The sequence below is a fragment of the Perca flavescens genome, chromosome 15 (assembly GCF_004354835.1).
Source record: "Perca flavescens isolate YP-PL-M2 chromosome 15, PFLA_1.0, whole genome shotgun sequence".
NCBI classification, from domain to species: Eukaryota; Metazoa; Chordata; class Actinopteri; order Perciformes; family Percidae; genus Perca; species Perca flavescens.
In genome coordinates this window covers 16352948-16373213 of record NC_041345.1, presented here as the reverse complement: position 1 = coordinate 16373213, position 20266 = coordinate 16352948, and the positions used below count along the sequence as shown (strand labels likewise).

The 20266-nt window shown below is 36.4% G+C and overlaps 2 protein-coding genes across 4 annotated transcripts; one reads left to right on the top strand and one right to left on the bottom strand.

Annotated features, from left to right (window-relative positions):
• Positions 1–468: 468 nt before the first annotated feature.
• ubfd1 (ubiquitin family domain containing 1) lies at positions 469–4927 on the bottom strand. Of its 3 annotated transcripts, none has more exons than XM_028599761.1 (7): positions 4700–4927; positions 3112–3384; positions 2804–3012; positions 2657–2722; positions 2398–2503; positions 2214–2296; positions 469–878 (listed from the first exon to the last, which is right to left on the bottom strand). In XM_028599761.1, exons 1-7 carry the CDS (start codon positions 4713–4715, stop codon positions 768–770), a joined length of 864 nt encoding a protein of 287 aa, XP_028455562.1. In that variant the 5' UTR covers positions 4716–4927; the 3' UTR covers positions 469–767. The 3 variants fall into 3 exon arrangements, with proteins under 3 accessions (XP_028455562.1, XP_028455563.1, XP_028455564.1); XM_028599762.1 differs by having other exon boundaries at positions 4640–4700; XM_028599763.1 differs by lacking the exon at positions 4700–4927 and adding an exon at positions 4248–4317.
• A 2951-nt stretch (positions 4928–7878) lies between these two features.
• On the top strand, positions 7879–19173 carry LOC114569508 (UNC93-like protein MFSD11). The gene is made up of 13 exons (XM_028599366.1): positions 7879–8491; positions 9077–9132; positions 9236–9343; positions 9439–9518; positions 10692–10788; positions 13814–13872; positions 14066–14210; positions 15350–15399; positions 16733–16798; positions 16888–17013; positions 17093–17267; positions 17362–17497; positions 18319–19173. Exons 1-13 carry the CDS (start codon positions 8402–8404, stop codon positions 18469–18471), a joined length of 1341 nt encoding a protein of 446 aa, XP_028455167.1. The 5' UTR covers positions 7879–8401; the 3' UTR covers positions 18472–19173.
• The last annotated feature ends 1093 nt before the right edge of the window (positions 19174–20266 follow it).

Here is a 20266-nt window from a genome sequence, read left to right as displayed (position 1 = left end):
AACATCATTTAATGTGGGGTATATGGAAACAGTTCTATGGTCTGAGACTAAGATTAAGCATTTTTCCCATCATACTAAAAGCTATGTTTAACAAACACCACACATCACATCACAGCAGGATTGGAAAGCCCTTTAAATAGAGAGAAACCCTGCCGGAAAATATACTGCAGTCTGCAAGGGAACTGCTACTTGGGCAACAACAACCCTTTAAAAGGCCAATGTTAAAGTCCTGGGGTGGCCAAGTCCAGACCTCAATCAAATCCACTATTTGTGGGAGGACCTGTTGCTGTTCACTCAAAGACCCCATACTACTAGAGTTTGAGCCGTTTTGCAAAGAGACTGCGAAGACCTGCTCTGTTCAAATGTGCAAAACTTTGGTCTCTAACAAAGTAAATCAAAAAAAGAAATGTTAAAGTTTCGGAGGATACAACACTGAACACAGACAGACAACATCAATGCCCTAGTGCATTCATTTCATTAAATAAGTTTTATTTCTTTAAGAATAATTGAAGAAAAGTGTTAGCAATTTCTGTACAATTGTTTCATCATTTTCCCTTGGATTTGCTGAAAACCTTGAATGATCAACAGGGCTGAGAAATGTGCTGCCACATAGTGCACTTTTAGCCTAAAAACAATATGATTAGTCCACAGGCATCCGTCCGTTTCCTTCGAATGAATTCCAAGAAGTTCCTGAAGCCTCACTGTTGACTCCAGTTTCATTTTTCATTGGCTCCTCGTCTCAATCCCAGTTCAAAAAAAGAGGCACATTAGAAATACTGCCATTTTCCAAGGACTGTGTCTTTGATTGCATCGACAAACTGGACAGGCACCCAGTAGACCCAATATTGAGACGCTTCTGTTGGACCCAACTGAAAAGCCTACGAAAGTGGGAAAAAAAATGGTAAGCACGTTTAATGATTTGACAGATGCTCAACATATTCTAAAAACAAAACTGTAAATACAAACAAATCAAACATTCAAAGACCTGATAGCTGTGTGTAATATACTGCCTCTAATAACACCTTTTAATTAAAAAGACATATTCCTTTGCAGTATATTACAGCCCACCTAATCACTCCAAAAGCCATTCTGAAATGCAAAAAAAAATAATGAATTACTTCATACCTCCTTCTTTTCAATTTTGAAAAGTTAAAGTAAACAGGGTGGATCACTGAGATCAATGATGGGCCTGCTGTTTTAGAGGAAAAGCTCCTCTTCCATCTACTCCTCCTCATACTGTACATTATCAACTCCTCAGTGATGCAGGAACATGCTTTGAGCAAATAGCTGGCCATCAAATTTCATTCTAGAGCCAAAACATTACAACACAAATCAATGTCATTGGAATTCCACTATTCTGCACTTGGACTGTATCGGTCCAGTGTACGTACTGTGACCATGAAAGACAGCTGAACTGTGCAGGAATAAACTCCCACACGTTTATTTGGCTCCACGGCCCGATCTCTCTAATTTATATGTTTAGTCAGTGTGAGGTGGTAGAAAACCTCAACAACAAGGAAGCAAGGAAATATGGAAAGGATCTCACATTTTAAATTTCACGATCAGCCTTTTTTGCTTAAATGCACTTGACATTGACATGACATCCACAGCATTATACTGTCAGCTTTTACTACATTTGAAGTTATCAGATTACTTTCTGGTCTTGTTTACCTCCCATTCATCACAACATCAAGTTCAAAAATTGTTATTCAGCTGACAGAATCATCAACTGAGTTTCACTACATTTCTCCTTAACCTTATAGTCTTTCTGCGGTTATAATGACACTTTATTTTGTTCTCTTAAAAAGAGATATCTGGGATTTCCATTTCACTGACAAAGAAGACACAGCTTCCTTTAGAGAGAAAGGTTAATCTAGAGAAAGCGCTGACATTTCCCGCTCCACGGCAGAGCCCAAAACAGCAAACGACAAGCCCCATCACTCTGATGCACACATACTACAGCGACACTGCTCAACCTGCACTATTCACTCACAAAAAACAACTTTCACAGACAAAAATAACCAAACTAAACATTTCATACCACAACAAACATATCAAGTCTGTTCTTTAGCTGTTCCCTATAGACCTAAACTTATTATTTTGCTTAGTTACATGACCCATCTGCACACTTGTGTCCACCTCGGAGCATTTGGCATTACAACTTTTCATAAAACAAATAAGTCTGACATGCAAGTAGCAGCAAGAACACTCACCATCATGTGATAGTCCTCATGGCCTTCGATGGGTTCAGACACTACGTTTTTAATGGAGCCCATTGGGACTTTCTCCGTTCTCTCTGTAGAAATAAACACACACAAAAATGAAGACATTTTTTAATACTCAGTATCTTTGTGTTGCAGTGAATTTAGCCAAAAATAAGGCAGACTGTAATCCTACCCTTTGTTCCGATCCACAGCTGATCCTGCTCCAGTTTGAATGTGAGTCTAACTTTTCCTCCGGACTTGTTAAACATTCCGGATAAAGGCACCGTCGGTAATCGTTCCTGTTAGCGAGAAAAAAAAAGTGAGTCTTCGTGCCTGGTATTAAAATCATATAGTTAACATACATCTGTGAAAACAGCTTTGAACTGCTGTGGCAGTCAACACAAGACAAACAAAAACAGGGACTGACCTCCCTTCATGTGATCTTATCTTACCTTTGTTCCTTTAATAGATGGCATTATGTCATCTGGTTTACCTTTGTCCAAAACTTTCCTGTGTTGCTGAAATAACAGTGCCAGGTTAATATCAGAAAACTCCATAAATATTTTTACTCTACTTTGCAAGAATGCCATTAATCTTACCTTTTGACTGCATAAAGGCTCTTTCTTGTTTTCTTCAGCCTTAACTTCCTGCTGAACAGCCTCTTTGGGTGTATTCACAGCTAATACATCATTTATTGTAGATCCTACCACCATTATTTTTGCACCATTTGTAATCTTTATTTCACGTAGCGTCTTGTCCTCTGGAAGCAATCCTTTGTACATCACTTTCTGCATTGCAGGTGGAAGACCTAGGAATACATAGGGGAGCATTTATTTTTAAGCTCTGCTCTTCACTCTAGACAGCCTCTTTCACTTTGAATTCAAGGTGAACTACTGTGTGTTCTTACCAGTGAGTGAGTGGATCCTCTCTTTTAGTTGGGCTCCGGTGTTATCAACAGGAATTTTCAGATCATATTTATTCTTGTTCCAGATAATCTTCAAGTCCACCATCTCCTGTTCACCGTCTGCGTTGTCCCCATTGCTAATACTAGAGTCCTGAGTTGTGGCGTCTCCCGCATCTGTGTATGACGTAGTTTCTGTGTCAACTTTTTCAGCATCCTCACAGAGTGGCTCGGCTTCTTTTGGCTTTGCCTCGGTTTCCATTATGACTTCTTCACTTCCTGGAAGAGCATGAAAACATTGATTTGGATCCATTCAATGAAAATCAGTGCAAAGTTCTTAGTTCTCAAAATAGTACGTCCCACATTTTCCAACATAGATGCAGATATTCCGAAATACAAGACTAATATCTGTGTTTGTAGAAATCCTATCTGTTCTTTCTTTTGTTTAGCAATCACATTAAAATACAGGCAACAAGGCTGAATTTAAATTGTGAAACTGAAATGTATACCAGACTGTAAGTAATGACACACAAAAAGTGTGCTACAACTTTTCAGTTCCTCTCGTTCCATGAATTCACCCCTTTAATTGAAATACAATGATTTCTTATATCGGTACTCACAAGTGTTTTCTGCAGCGTTTTATACTAGAGGTGGACCACCTTGTCAGAAATAATAACCAAGTCCACTGCCATATTTAACAATGAATACTCTTTTATGAAACAAAACATTAGAGCAGAAATCCTATTTCACACAGCAAATGTCAATATTTAATGACTGTGTCTAATGAACAAATATTAAATTGATCAGGAGACAATATGTGTCTGGACACAATTACAATAATCATGGTTCTCTTTCGAAGCAAAAAAATAATTATATTTGTTTCATAAGCATTCCCCCATATACCTTCACACACAATAACTAACGCATGTAAATGTAACTATAAGTTAACTGTTTAAAAGTATGTAATAAAGTCTAGTTTCGCTTTTTTCTTCCCCCGTTTTTCTAGCTCTTTCCATGGACGGCTGACTTAAAAAAAATGTTTTTATCAAGGCAGCATTTCTTGTGTGTTGAGCGAAGGAATAAATAAAACCTAACCACGTCTAATCCTAAAACAGACATGGTTCTTGAATGGAAATACTTACTCGCAAAACATTGTATGTTGCAGCTAGCTAGCTAAGACGGTTGGCCTTAACGTTAACATTAAACTGGTCACGTTAACGTAACAAACTGTATGTTGGCATCGTTACTTCGTCGTTACAATTCATAACCTAACCATATTTAGTTAGCTCATTTACAGAAAAAGTAAACCAATTAAAACATAACAGTGGTTAAATCTTCTAACATTTACTTGAGTCATCCACAAATCTAGCTAAATTTGACTGGTGTTAGCAATCGTTAACGTTAGCTAGCTACAACACTGGTGAACGTTTAACGTTAAATTATTACGTTACGGAGAGACGTCCATTTACATTACACTGTATTAATAGCGTCATATATTAACATGTAAATTCCAAACATATGTTATCCCACTAACAGTGTTTAGGTTCAATGTAAAGATGTGAAAGAAACACTGCTGTATTTGCTCAATACCCACCATCCTGGGTCGCCATGATGATTGTGTACAATCTGTTGTAGGTTGAGGCAAAGAGAGTACCGTTACAGAGAGCAGGATGAGTCTGATATTCAAGAAGCAAAAGTCGACTACAACGAAAGTCGTGTTCAAGCCATTGACTAAATATTAAGGTTCAAGCGTACATTTATGTGTGACAACGCTACAAAGAGGAAGACAAACCATGGCATAACATGTAACGTTATAGCTATACTTAACGTTACAACGCTAAAACATTTGTAGTTTCAGTTAGCCGGTGGACAGGAAGACAGAGTGGAAATAAAGTTGTTTTTTACTAATGCATTTGTCTTTATGATTAAGCAAATAATGTCTCAATATACTGTGGTCAAATCAATTTCGTCTGGCGCAAAACAAAGATTTTCGTTATAAGAATTGAAAACACGAACTGTGTAATGTACATAGATGGTAATGTAGCAACGTACTTTTTTTTTTTTTTTTTTTTGGCAAACACGGAAGTGAGTCGTAATTAATCCTCTCGCTTTGCTAAACTTCTTTGTTGTTGTGGCAGCAAGTGGCAAGTGCAGAGTTTTTGGAACAGACACAGAGAGGTGGCAGTTTACTCAATGGCTATTGGTTGAGTTTTTCTTCTTCCTTCATATTGTATGACGTTTGGGATTTAAAATGATGCATTATCGCCAGCTATTGGATTATACGAAACATCTCCATCTCTATGTGACAAAATATAATGTAACCCCTTCCCTCAAGCCTACTTCAAATTCACTGGAGGGCTACTTTTTCTTCTTCTTACATTACAATAATTAGAGAAATAGTTTCACTTACCCAGGCCTATATGATTCATGTAGTAGGATATGCGCAATAGTTAGAGAACAAACTGGCTCTCTTTTTGTATAAACTTAATTATGAGAATCTGATCATTGTGCCAGAAAAATGGGGACAAATAAACCAAGAACAATAATATAATATGCAGGTTGAACAATTTCAGATTCGTTAATGGACTCATAACTTATATATCTCTATCTATATCTCTTATACCACTTATTATACTTTACTGTTAATTTGGCATGCTTTTCCTTATTGCTCTTTTATGATCATTGAATTCACCATTGTTTTATGAGTCTCTTCTCATGCGAACTGCAGGCATGTGGCTATAATTACAGTTTTTGAATGAGTTAGTATAAGCTTGGTCATGGAATTTCCATTACCAGTCAACAAATGAGACTGAAATTAATTTAATAATAAAAATACATGGGAAATGACATCACTTATATGTGGTTTCATTAATTGTGAAGCACGTCAACAGTGCAATAGAAATAATGTTTCTTAACATTATACCCTGTGTAATAAACACAAACAGTGGTGGATGAAGTATACTCAGATCTTCGACTTAAGTAAAAGTAGCAATACCCCGAATGGTTATTACAGCTATATGTGAGGGTTACAGCTGTGGTTGACTTTACTTGCATCATGTGGCTGCTTACAATGTGACTTCTTTGAAGTATTAGCTGAGCTCCAAACCAATTAATTAAGTGCAAACTGTATGGATCTAATTGGAGAAAGATGCAGAGTCCAGATCACTCTTTACTTTCGTTAAAACTTCTAATAAAGACTGAGGCTTATTATGTATAGCCCCTCAAGACTGTAACTCCATTACTTCAGCAAAAAAGAAAGTCAGTAGGACTTTACCAGCTAACTTCTTATCTTCTGGTTTACAACAATCTTTATTGGAATTGAAGAATGACTAATCCTAAGACAACAAGAAAATCTAGATAATTGGTATAGTAGTTTCTGCAAATTGATTAAAGAAGAAAGAGAAGTTGATGGTAAAGCTGGAAACAGTCGTAGAAGAGAAGACATTCTTAGAAGTTTTTAAGAACAGATATGTTTGACAGAATAAAAAAGGCGTTTTCAAACAGAACAGGTGTTGAACAAATAAAGAAAAAAAAGAAGAAAATTCAAACATTAAGTCCACAGAGAATTTGGTCTGAAATTAATAAATAGGAAAATGGAGGTGCTGGGGCCAGATGGTAATACTGTGACTGGTTGTCTCAGAGATGTTCCAGCGATACTTCAGATTTTGATGAATGGTATCATAAAGAAGTATGTTAAAGGAAAAAGGTAAGAAAGACAAATATTAAAGAGGGAATATTGCATAAGTGAGGACCTTAAATATGGATCTCACTATTATAGTGAAGTGCAAATGGCTATCAATAAAGTAAAACTGGGGAAAGCAACTGGACTTGAGATATTAAAATCGCCCAAATTATTTTAGACATGTTTTGAATCTGGTAAAATATGTTGTCTATTATAAACCCAATACCAAAACCCCCCAGTGAGGACCCAAGGATGCCATTAAATTACAGAGGAATCAGCCTTATGAGCACAGTCTGTGTTCTACTTAATGAGAGGCTCATGTTGTATGTTGGAGGGGGGCTCCTTGTGGAAGAGCAAAATAGGTTTTGTAAATCAATGAAATGCCAAGAAAATGAGTTACACTTTGTTTTCTATTGCCCTTTTTACTGGGAACTGCACAATATTTTGTTAAAACAGATATTGATTTTGTAAATATAGATGACGCACAAAGATTGAGTTGGTTGTTCACATATGCATCATTAGCTAGTTACCGGGAGAAAGCCTGGGAGATGAGGGGAAAAAGAACTATTTTTCAAGATAAGATTTTATAGCATTTTTTTCAGTGTATTAATTGGAAACATAGACATTATATAGTAGTGCTTCATTTGGTAATTTATTTCATTTATTTGTGCTCTTGTGTATTACCGAAAGATGCATCTTTGTTAAATGGTTGTACCTTTGATGACGTTTGGCATGGCATAAATACAAACAGCTAGGCCTATATAGCAGCAGAATAGTTTGTGAATTTCACTAAGGGATCAATAAAGTCTTGTCTTATATTAATGTGGCCTGTTTAATACATTATTATTTGTTAATTATAGTTAGTATTATTAACTATGAAACTAGAAACAAAATTTATTTAATAAGTAGTAGCCTATAGTGGAGTAGTAGCCTACAATATTTCCTCTGAATTGTAGTGGAGTAGGCCTATAAAGAAGCAGAAAACGGAAGTAGTCAAGTAAAGTGACTCAAAATTGCACGTAGGCTACGTGAGTTGTAGGCTACGTGAGTAAATGTAGTAGCCTACTTAGTTAGGCTACTTTCTACCACTGACAGCAGGCTGACATTAAAAGACAGTTTTGCTTTCCATGGGAGAATATTCCTCCCGGTTACCTCTGGAAGGCAGCAAAGCTAAATGAGTGCAAATGACCGCAAATTGCACAAGAAGAAGAAGAACTGTCTATGGGAAAACCATCATGACGAAGTAGTGGAAGAAGAACAAGGAAGACCGCAAAAAAAAATCTGAAAAAAATGCCTGTAATTAAAGTCACAAGTTGTCATGCGCACTTAGTGTGATAGAAGGGAAGTGCCCTTATAACAGTGCTACGCTGTGGCTGTCTGTGTCCGCACTCTCCGCTACACTTCTGTCCTTCACGCGCATTAAACTGTAACTTAACAGTTAGTAAAGTCAGCTTTAGTGTCGCGACTTTGTTAAAATGGGTTCGTCTATCCCAGTCGTTAATTAATCCGTATGATAGTCTTCCAGATGTTTAGTTCCAATGAGTCGACAGCACATTGCCAGCGGCAAGTTTATATTTAATACATGTATTGCTAGGGGCCAGTAAGAAACACACCATGGCAGACAGAAGGACGTTCAACGTTGTGATTTTGGGTGTGGGGTTTTTGTTCATTTTTACCGCCTTCACCACCTGTGGGAACGTTGAAGTAAGTTCAACTTTATTACTGAGTTACACATCCACATAGATTAGTCACATGTGTTTGTTGTTGCCTCGAAAAGCTTATTTTCCGAAAGCCTGCAGAAGACAGATCAGCTCGAGCTGAGATCTTTTTTTATTTTTATTTTTTTTAATGGATGGAACAGATTTCCTGTCCCTCAGCTATGTAAAACACATTTAAAACTCAAAGATAACCCCCTCTGCTTTTACTCATAGGCTATGTGTAACTGTAGCCTAAACACAAAATATTTATATTTTAGTGTACCTTAAGGCCTATTTGTATAATTTATCCCGAATAATTTGACTGCTAGATACTTTTATGCAGAGAACAATAAAGCATAAAACTACTGCTTTTGGTTTTGTATGCACATTTTGTTATTAAAACGTTTAATCTAAAAAGATCCAACCGCAGATGTCTAATGCGCAGGAAACCAGCCAATGTCAGGCGCACCTCGTGTTTCTAATTTTATTCAATGGTCAGTGAAACTAACAAACCAGATGGATGACTTGAGGACATAATTAAGCCTCATTTTGTCCACTCTAAACCTGTGCTTCCACCTCCATTTTTTTTTAGCAAACGGTAGTGAAAAGCCTGCAGAATGATACTTTCACTGGGAGTGGCTACCACAGGTAGGTCGTGCATACCCTCAACTCAGGATGGAGAATAACATGTTCATTTTAATAAATTTTAAAGTAAAACGTTAAATAATAATTATCTTTGCCTCCTTTACAGTCTTGGAATAATCTATGGGGTATTTTCGTTCTCCAATTTACTCGCGCCAACAGTTGTTGCAGTAATTGGACCAAAAATGACTATGTTTTTGAGTGGCCTTCTTTACAGGTAAACATTGTCAAGGTAATTACCTACAGGATGTTGACAAAGATGCTGAAGCTGAAACATGTTGCTCATTGCTGTTCTAAATGCCTTCTGTCTAGTGGGTACATTGCTGTGTTCATCATCCCTTCAACATGGTCCTTTTACCTGACCTCTGTACTGATCGGCATAGGAGCAGCCAGTAAGTTCCTTTACCAGATTTATTAGTTTTTATATTGGATGACAATAATGTTGAAGCTAATACAGTAACTCTTTTTTTTATATGTTTGCACCAGCATTATAGTTGAGGCAGTGATCAGTAAACTTTAAAGGAAAAATTGGAGTGAATTCATTTTAAGACAACTTTCTTTTGGTTCTGGAGCATTCTCTATTTTCATTTATTCTCCCTACTCTGAAACCTGAGTTATAATGATTAATGGAGATATTTTATTGTATTAATAGCCTATCAGTCACCTTTACTCTAATTAAAAAGGGAAATCTGGAGTTTTATTTAGATTATTGTTGCTTACAACAACTAATGCTTATTTCATTATCGATTTATCCGATCGTTATTTTCTCGATTAACCGGTTTGTCTTTAAAATGCCAGAAAGTAGTAAAGAAAACATGCTGATTATAATTTCCCAGAGCTGAATCTGACGTCTTCAAAGGTTTTCTTTTGTCTCCAAAACCTGAAGACTATGACCAAGAAAAGCATCAAAACCTCACATTTGAGAAGTTGAACATTTGTGCTTAAAAATGTACAGAAACAACGAGTCAGTTATCAAAATATCATACGATAATAATATAACTCATTGTTTCAGTTCTAGCTTACAGTTTATTTGTATGCCTGTTTTTATTCAGAATAGGCAGGTTTCCATTTTTTGGTTTGGCACCCTCACATCCCATTTACAAAAAAGTACACATAAATGGACTACTTCAACTTGGTTTCTGTTGTTTTTACAGCCTATTCAAGCTCAGTTTCTGTGTTCCAAATAGTGTTTAATCATGCATACATTATCATGACTGGGATGTCTTGATGTGAATAAACAGTATCCCAAATTAGACCTTAAATGGGTTAGGAGCCGTTTCTGTAAATAGCGTGCAGCACTTTGAGTTTGCTCATATGTTAGTGAAAATACTGAGAAAGCAGCCCTCTGTTGTGCATTTACTGGAAAAATAAAGAAAAATGATTTGGGGCTGTTTTCAAAGCGGTCTCAAATCATTGTGGCGTCATGAATTTTTATCATGTCCCAAGGCTTAGATGCATAACTTACCAACACATGAAGATCATTTTTCATTTTGTGTGGGCAATTAACTGACTGGTTACATTTTTTTTTTTCTCTCAAATGACCTCACTCACTTACTTTCCTACAGTGCTGTGGACAGCTCAGGGACACTTTCTGGTGGAAAACTCTGAGGCTTCCACCATCAACAGGAACACAGGGATGTTCTGGGCTCTCCTACAGTGCAGGTATGCAGCTACTGACACAGTAATGTTACAGTGGTACAACACCAAGACCATTACCTCTATGCATTACTTCATTTAAACCACACTACATTTTAATACTTAGATTATACTGTATGTGATTCTCTGAAAAAGACTTAACTACGGCCTTTAGTGAATTAAATATAAATTGTTTTTATTTGAGAATCTAAAAATCCTCCTTCTAATTTGCTTCCTAAACCAACCCACGGTTGCTATTAAAGTACCCTGCATTATATTATTTCTTCCCATCATTACATACAGTTCATTGAAAACACAATTCATCACCATCTTTTCTTCCTCTTTTTGTTGATGCAAGTATTTCAGTTGATCAATGATATAGCTATAGATAGTAGCCAAAATACTGTGAGGTCTGGATTTTTTAGCATGACAAGATATTAATGAAGCCTTTATTTAGAATATATTTAATAAATCCTGTTACAATATCTGCCAGTGAGTTATGAGTTAAAACATATTAAGAGATTCTGCAGGTTTTGGTCATTTCATCTCTTGAAATTCGGCCCACTGCTCTTGCATACTGGCTTGGACAACGAAATTGGTATCTGTTAAAATATGCAAATTTAATTAGTATAATAATTACATTGGCTTTCACCTGCTCCAAAGCGCACAAAAGGGCAATGCTAAGCTGACTCTCCAGTGGTGATGCATGCCACAGTAAACTTATGAATCAGTTCTTCTCAGCCTGCCGACACACACACACACACACACACACACACACACACACACACACACACACACACACACACACACACACACACACACACAGAATGCAGTTACTGTTATCTTTAATGAATAAACTCTGTTATCCCTCGCTGAGGCTTTGGGACTGACTAATTGCTCATCTACATTTTGAAGTTTAGGTGAAATGTAATTAAAGACAAAAATAGATCACAGCATTTTACAGGACTGCCCGGTTCACCATGAAAGGCAAATAACAGCTTAAAATATGAAAGAAGCATCCTCAAAGGCAGAAATGCAGATTGTTGTGTTTAGAAAGTCAGCGTTTGATCCAACCACCAAAAAGTCCAGTCCTTTTTCTGTCTTTCAAACATGATTTGTCAGATGACATTTGAGATAGCACTGTATAACCACTGTTTCTTTTAATTCCATTAGTTGTCCTAATGGGATCACTTTAATTAAAGGTCAAATTTTGAAGCTGTGAAAGCTCCAGAGTCCTACACCAGAGGTTTGATTCACATCAAACTTGTTGTACACAACAAATTGCACAGAGGGCATTACAATTAAATGTTTGAATGTTTAACTAGAACTTAAAATCTCAGACATTATTGCTCCAATTAAGATACACTTTTAAGGAATGATTTATCTGCTCCTCGATTGGCCCATGGGGTGACCGTAACATTTGTAGGGAACAACATTTGTTCTATAGTTTTATAGTAGTAGCTGCTCTGGGCTTTCAATCAAGATCTTCATCCTTAAAGTGCTTAAAAAGAATTGGAAATTTGAACATTTATAATTTCATGACACAGAGCAAATTCTATCTGCTGATTAAGATCTTATACTGTTATTCCAAATTATTTGACTTTAAATTTGCGTGAAAAACCGTTGCCTTGAACCATCTACGTTTTTACACAAGGTGAAACTTGTGAAGTTGTATTAACACAGAGCGGTAAATTGCTGCAGTAGACAAATCAAGAGTAATTAGTAGTCATTACTAAAAATCATTACATTAATAATTTTTTCTGGAGTCATTTTGTCTAAAATAAGCATATAAAGTTAAAGCTTTAGTGCGTAACTTTTTTATATTAATAAACGTCTGTTACATTTAAGCCATTGCCAAATGAGTTGCTTCAAAGCTAATTAAGACTATCAGCTCCACAAAACTCATGACTACGTTCAGAAACTGGTGTGGCCCAGGGACTTTCGCACGCAGAAAATCCAGTGAAGATAATGACCTTCTGAAGAGTCCATCCTGTTTTTTTAATGCTCCATGTCCTCCTTGGTTACTGGCAACTGCGTGGAGGAGGGGTGGGGGTGGTGCGGGATCACGGAAAGCTTGTATCATGTGGTTTCGCCGACAGTTTTGTTGTCATTACTTAGAATTCCTCACGGGGGAGACAGAAACTACACACTGTAGCTTTAAGCATGCAAAGAAACATAACAAGTATAAAACAGGTTAGTTATCACTACTACAGAAATAATTTGTCTTTATAAAATTGTTTTTCCTTTATGACAATCTGATTGTAAGAACAACACATTCAATACATTTGTTCCAAAAAACATAAACATAACAACACACATCAGACATTGTAACTTCACAATGCATAGTACTGCATGGAAAGTTTCACTCAGGAGCCAGAGTTACTGAATTTCAATCTGTGCATTTGCTACTCAACATTGTCACTGCCCAGAGGCCATCAGTCCCCCCCAGGTCTCGGTCATGGTGCAACAATAAATGCAGACAAACATTAACACTAAATCAACCATACAAAACTAAAACCCAGATAACATAAAAGCACACCCGAAACATTAACAGACCATTATTAAAACACTCTTTAACTAGGAAACCATTCAGAGCATATATACATTTTTTCCCATGAGCCTTTGCATTGCATTGCTTCAACGCAGAACAGTTCAAATGACCCCCCCCCTCCTCCCATACAGAAACTTAACATCCTTAGTTATCCCTGCTTACTAATATGATCTGTGCACTGCATACTTAAGCTGATTATTACAAACAACTAATGTGATTTAAGTAATGAATGTTTTTTAACAAAACATGACAGAATAAGTAGTGACCACTAAAACTAAATATGGGTTTATGATCAACTTAATACGATATGATTGAAAGCTCTAGGTTAGCTGCTTGATTGACCTTTAAGTGGAATTGTTTTGTCAAATTACCCAAAAAGTAAAAAAAAAAATGGATTTGATGAGGAATCGCAAAATTGAATTTTGAAACTTTTTTTTCCCCTTCCTTGATGTGATGTCTGTCATTTAGTCACTTGATTAACCTATTTCAACTTATTTACAGCATGCTGTTTGGCAATCTTTACATTTATTTCGACTGGAAAGGAAAAACAGAGATATCAGGTAAGATATCAGGTTAAAATTGAGTATTAAGTACTGTCATGGCTTTAATAGCAAAATCTAGCTTGATGATGAAAGCAAAATACCAAGAGGATTTTATGAGTGATTGGTTATTCTGAATATGCTCCTAGCTTAATGTTGTTAATATATCTTGTGTATTTTAATTAAGCAGCTTATTTTAATCTTCCCCTTTCAGACAGCAGCAGGAAAAACATTTTTCTGTCCCTGTTGGTCACCTCCATACTCGGCACACTCAGCTTCCTGGTGTTGAGAAAGAGCCATCATGAAGACGAGATGCTCTCTGAAGAGGAAGGGCAGGCACTGCTCTCAACTCCTGTGATGTAAATGAATACCCTTTAGATAATTCCACCTTTTTCACTGCTGTTAAAATCACTCAGAATATATAGAAATGTCTGAACCACTACTGAAAAAGGACAAGGAGGGTACTAAACTCAAGTGGTGAATAAAAAGTGAAAGTAGACTGTTTATTCAACATATACAAACATATTAAAGTGAACCAAATTTACATTTCATCCAGTTATAAGCTATAACCAAACCACATATATATTTTTATTACTATTAAATTATTATTATTAATAAATAATTATAATATTTTCAAGTAACGAACCTTGAATTTTGCAAGAGTTTTCAAGATGACTTACCATTGCAGTTCTGCAGGAGGTATAAATCACTCTGTCCTTCACAAAAATGACTATCCATTTTTCTCAAGTCAAGCCTAATCATAGCACTTTATACAAGGGTAGTCTGGCTATTACCAGACCAAGCAAGAAGGGTGCAATCAGGCAGATTTGGGGCAGCAGGGATGTAGACTTTGTCTTTGAGAGTGACAGCAGTTAAAGTCCCCAAATTATCCACCAAGATCCTCAACATTATTTAATTTTTTTATGGCTTGAATATGGACACATTTTGAGAAAAATATAGCTGTCATCAAAGACTACTGAAAGTCACGTAAAAAGTTTCCTGGCCCTGATGCAAGGGTATGTGTAGGGCATTTTAACACTAAGAAAATCAGCTTTGTGAAAAACACAAGACTGAAATTAGTAGATTGTATAGGAATCTTGTTAAGTGTGTTCATTTGGGACCAAACTCGTTCTCTAGGCCTGTTTGTGTCTGTCATGTGGCAGCAGTTTGTGCTTAGAGACTGTTTCTAGTATCTCCTAGATGCAGGTATTTGATCCTTGCTTATTGGCTGAGTTTGAGTGTGTGCATGATTCCAACAGCATAACAAAGAATACTATAGGGAGCCATCATTTACTGTGAAAAACACCTTCTTTTGCAGTGTGTTGGGATTGTCAGGAATCCTTTAGATCTTTATGCAGCTAAAGTGTCTTTGATTTGTATATCACTTCAGCTGTCTGTCACTTGAAGGGAGGTCTGTCACTGTTTGTGTGTGCACTTTACTTCCATTAATTAATTTTGTTCTTGTCAAAGTTAAATTGATTTATTTTCTGTTGTTTAGGTATAAGCACAGAGCCAACACTGCCATGCAGGATGCCAAGTCAGAATTCAGTAAGTTCTATTATTTATATATATATATATATATATATATATATATATATATATATATATATATATAATATAATTAAAAAAAAATTGTAAAATTGTAGAAAAAAACATTATGATGTGTGTTTGTGAAATTCATCTTGCATTGATGTTCCAAAGTCAGTTTGTGTTGCACATATTGTATCATCTTATGTTTGTATAACATGGAAAGTATGTTGATTTACTTGTATACTACCTGCAATGTAGAACTTACTGTATAAAATTAGTATGTAGAATAGATTTGGGACAGCTGTTCTAGCAGCTCTTAGTGTGTTAGCGTGCTAACATTTGCCAATTAGCAATTGGAAAAGTTATTTCACTTCATCCTAAAGGGGAACATGGATGTGTTTACCAAATTTCAAATTCCACCCAGTAAATGTTGACATGTTACACTGGATAAGTGAAAACTTTAACTTGTGGGTGGTGCTAGACGAAGCGTTGACGTCTGTATCAAAAACATTGTATTTCAGCTGCTAGCATGGCTAAAAGTGCACATGCAATAGAGGTGATACTGCATTTTCTTCCTTGCAGTGTACATTTGTATCATCTGAGATTGTTCACAGTTGATATACAAATAACAGAAAAAGGCACAAAATACGTAACAGAAATGTTTGTTATTTCCCTTTTGTCTCAGTTATTTGGCATACTGCCGGTAAGCTCTAGTTCTCCACACTTCACTGCTCTTAGTCTGAAACTAGTAGGCAGTCACAGGCAGCTTTGTTTTTCTTTAGGTCAAAATGTCTTTCATGTGGATACAACTCTTCTGGAGAGTATGTAGAAACTGCCTGTTTCAGATTATATCTCTGTTTGTCAACAGGAAACTGTGCTACACTTACACCCACCTTCAATGCAGCCTGAAGTTGTTTGGATGATCAGATTGCTCTTTGTCTAGCGAGTATCTTGTGTGCATGTAGACGTGTGTACACCTGCCTCAAAGGTATCGGGGTTTATCGAAGATGCACACTGATTTATGTCAAGAGAGGGCATCCGGGCATATATAAATAAACCTAGTGGGATTTCTTCTTTTAAAACCGCCTGGGTGACATTCTCTGTTGGTTTTTTTTCCCCACCTGCATTCAGATGTGGCTTTTTGGCTTTTTTATACAGATTCTTTATCTTATTTAACTTATCTTATTATTTATCTACATTGAACTTAAATTGTCACACGGTAATGGGGCCTTAATGTCTGCATTTTTATCGGAGCTCAATCCACATGTAAAAAAGGTATAAAAGTGTTAGGCATATATAATATGTATTTATTAGCAATTCAAATCAGTGTATCGTGTGTCCTCCGCTTCAGAAACCATCCTGCAACTTCTGAAGACTAAAACGATACTGCTCCTGAGTCCCTGCATGGCATACAGCGGTGAGTCGCATGGAGAATACATTAATATAGTGAGTATCTAAGCCTCCAGTGAAGGCTTGCGGCTACAGCGTGCCCTTCTTGTTCTGCAGGCCTGGAGCTATCTTTCTACAGCGGAGTGTATGGGACGTGTATCGGAGCAACTACACAGTTTGGAGAAGCAGCTAAAGGCTTGATTGGGATCTCTGGGATTGTGGTAGGCATTGGAGAAATTGTTGGTAAGTTTATATTCCTCGGTCAGAGCTCGTTTAGGTGATTCAAAGTCACTGAATTCAAAAATATGTTCTTTCTCATCAGGCGGAGGCTTGTTTGGATTGTTGTGTAAGAACAATCGCTTCAGACGGACCTCGGTGGTGTTTCTGGGAATGGTTGTCCATTTCGTTGCTGTCTATTTGATCTTCCTCAACATCCCAGACGATGCCCCGGTTGTCTTTAGTACCACCACCCAACATAAACCATATCTAACTCCAAGGTATGCAACACTTTAACAACAAAGAAGAGTGAACACGAAGAAGGCCAGTTACAATTCTGTTTTGTTTTAATAAGAACTATATTTTCTCTCTCAGTGTATCCATTGCCCTGCTGTGCAGCTTCTTGCTTGGACTTGGGGACAGTTGTTTCAACACACAGCTCTACAGCATATTAGGCTGTGTTTATGCTGGACAAAGCACGCCTGCTTTTGCCATCTTCAAATTCATCCAGGTAATCCCGAGTTGCCAATTCTCAGGCATTGTTATCAGAGCTGAGCAAAGCTGGGCTAAAATGTTGCTTCACAAGTATGAAATGAATTCACCTGAAGCCCCATTAAAAAGGAAAAGAACAAGACCCACATACACCTCCTAATCTCCCCTTTGTGTTTGTTGAAAATTTGTCTCTAACAAGAAATAAGCCCTAGAAATTGTGGTATTTTCTAAAAGTTCAAATGAAATTAAAAAGTATTTTTTGTCTGTTACAGCACATGTGGTTTGTAAATCACTTGTCCTGTGTTCTCGATAAAAAAAAAATCAGAAACCAAAAGGGAGAAATTTTATTTAATATTTTTTATGATGGCACTCCCTAGTTTTGCATTAATGTGACTGAATACTGATCTGGTATCTGTCTATATAGATCAAATCTTGCATAAAGCAGAAAGTTATTCCATTTAAAAAACTTATCATTATTTTTAACTACAAAAAGGAATGCAATTTCAGTTGCATATAAACATGACAGTAATTCAGATATAGTATATAAAAACAAATAATACTTACTACTACTACTACTACTACTTTTACTAAAATAACAATAACAATATATATATATATATATATATATATATATATATATATAAATATAATAACAATAAGCATGTTGTCTAATAAACTGAAGATGCCATTTGCAGATTGTAAATCTAATGAATTGCACAAAAAAAGTTCAGTTCTTAAACTTGTACAATTGTTCTAGCCAACGTCTTCTACTTCCTGGCCAACGACCATTGGTTTTGTTGGCTCAACTTAAAAATCTTAAATTCTATTCTCCTTTGTCAGTCTGTTTTTGCAGCAGTGGCGTTTTTCTACAGCAGTTACCTCCTGTTGAAGTGGCAGCTCCTGCTGATGGTCACCCTGGGCTTCTCTGGAACGCTGTGCTTCTTCATTGTGGAGAGGATGCAGAACTTCTCGGTAGATTTGCAGGAATATTAGAAAGAAGACATTTCTGTATCGGCATTGATTGTTGTTTGGGAGGAACTACGGCCATCAGAAAAACAATCCTGTCTTTTTCATTTCACGAGGGGCTATTCTAAAATCTTTTAATATAACACACTTTAGGTCATACATACATACATACACACACACACACACACACACACACACACAAACATACATATATATACATCTGGATAACATTTACACTCAAAATAGGATTTGAATTGTTGCAAGAACTGAAACTGAGTTGGCTGAAGAAAACATTTAAATAGCATTACATGGTTGTCAATCAGCCTGGATCGTACCTTGCACTGTCTGTTCTAATAAGCTAACACTACACAGTATCATTGTTAATCATTAACATATTTTTTCTACTGCACTGCTAAACAAAAATAACCACTCACCTTATCTCACACTTATTTGCATTGCTTCCAGCTCAGGGTTGTTATTAAGGCAGTGTTGTTGGAAATATGTGATGTATCTAAAATTGTTATTTTTAAGGCTGTTCATAGTTTGTCAGAAGGATTGACAGTTTGATAAAAAATAGATGAGAGAAAATAATGCAATATTGTATCGTCAACTAATTAATGCCTGACAATCATTGTTCTTAACGTGTTTTGTAAATTTTGCATATTGTCACTGGTTTTCCCCTAATTTTGTGAATCTTTGATGAATAAAGTTTCATGCATTTTTCAGGGATTTAATTGAATACTTTATTATGTAGCATTTAAACACTTTGTTCCCATGGTGTAGATGTAAAACACAGTGAAGGTCACTGAAAACAACTGACATATAAGGTTCGACCTAGGGATAAATATTAATGTAGAGGAATGGTACCTGAGGTCATGCTTATAGGTTAAGTTACCTTTGACCTGTAAACCAGACAAATTGAGGGTCCACGTTGACATGTTATGCTCCTTGACTGAACTGAGTTACAGAACAGCTTTAATGTTCCCTTCAGAAGGGAAACACCTGGAACCGTTCTTTTTTTACATCGCGGATTGAGGGTTTTACTCACCATAATGTAGCCAATGTTTATTGCACCACAAAACAAGATAAATCTGCTGGTTTGAATCCTGATTTGCCAGATTTATCTGAAAATCCATGAGGCCATTAATCAAAAGAGGAGCAGGAGAAGAAGGTCTAGGTGCAAGAGAAAGGGTTATAAGGCCCAGAGGTCCCACACTACTTCATTGGTAATTGAGTATTGATTACATTGTAATGAGAGTAAGCAGTTTTGTGTGATCTTAAGTCAATTGTGCCACATACTAGACAACAACAAAGCGCTGATGGGCTAAGTGAAGTATACAGGATTTACTCACAGAATTAAACTCTGCCAGGGTTCATATTATTGGTTTAGATAAGGAAAGTAACTAGGTGTGGATAAGTCTATTACCTGAACACGGGCAGGTCTATTGCATGAGCTATTAGTTATTCCACAATAGTTCTCAATTAAAAATCACATATAATAAATAAGTAAATACAAACTTCACACTTTTATCTGCAGCACTATCATGAAAGCTGTCAAGATCAGTAAACCTATTAACTATTCATTATTAATGTACATTTATGAGAACATGTATTGCATTTACAAGTACTTTGAGAAAACAGCTATTCCAATTTCAATCACAAAACAACTCCTCATGAAGTTAGACTATTTAAACCCATTATTTGTTTTGTTGAGTTTGTTTTAGCCACTTTCTCAAGTTTTACACCAGAGATCTTCAACAGGGGGCCCGGGACCCCTAGGAGGGTCCTGAGAGTTACTGCAGTGGGGGCACCACCAAATCAT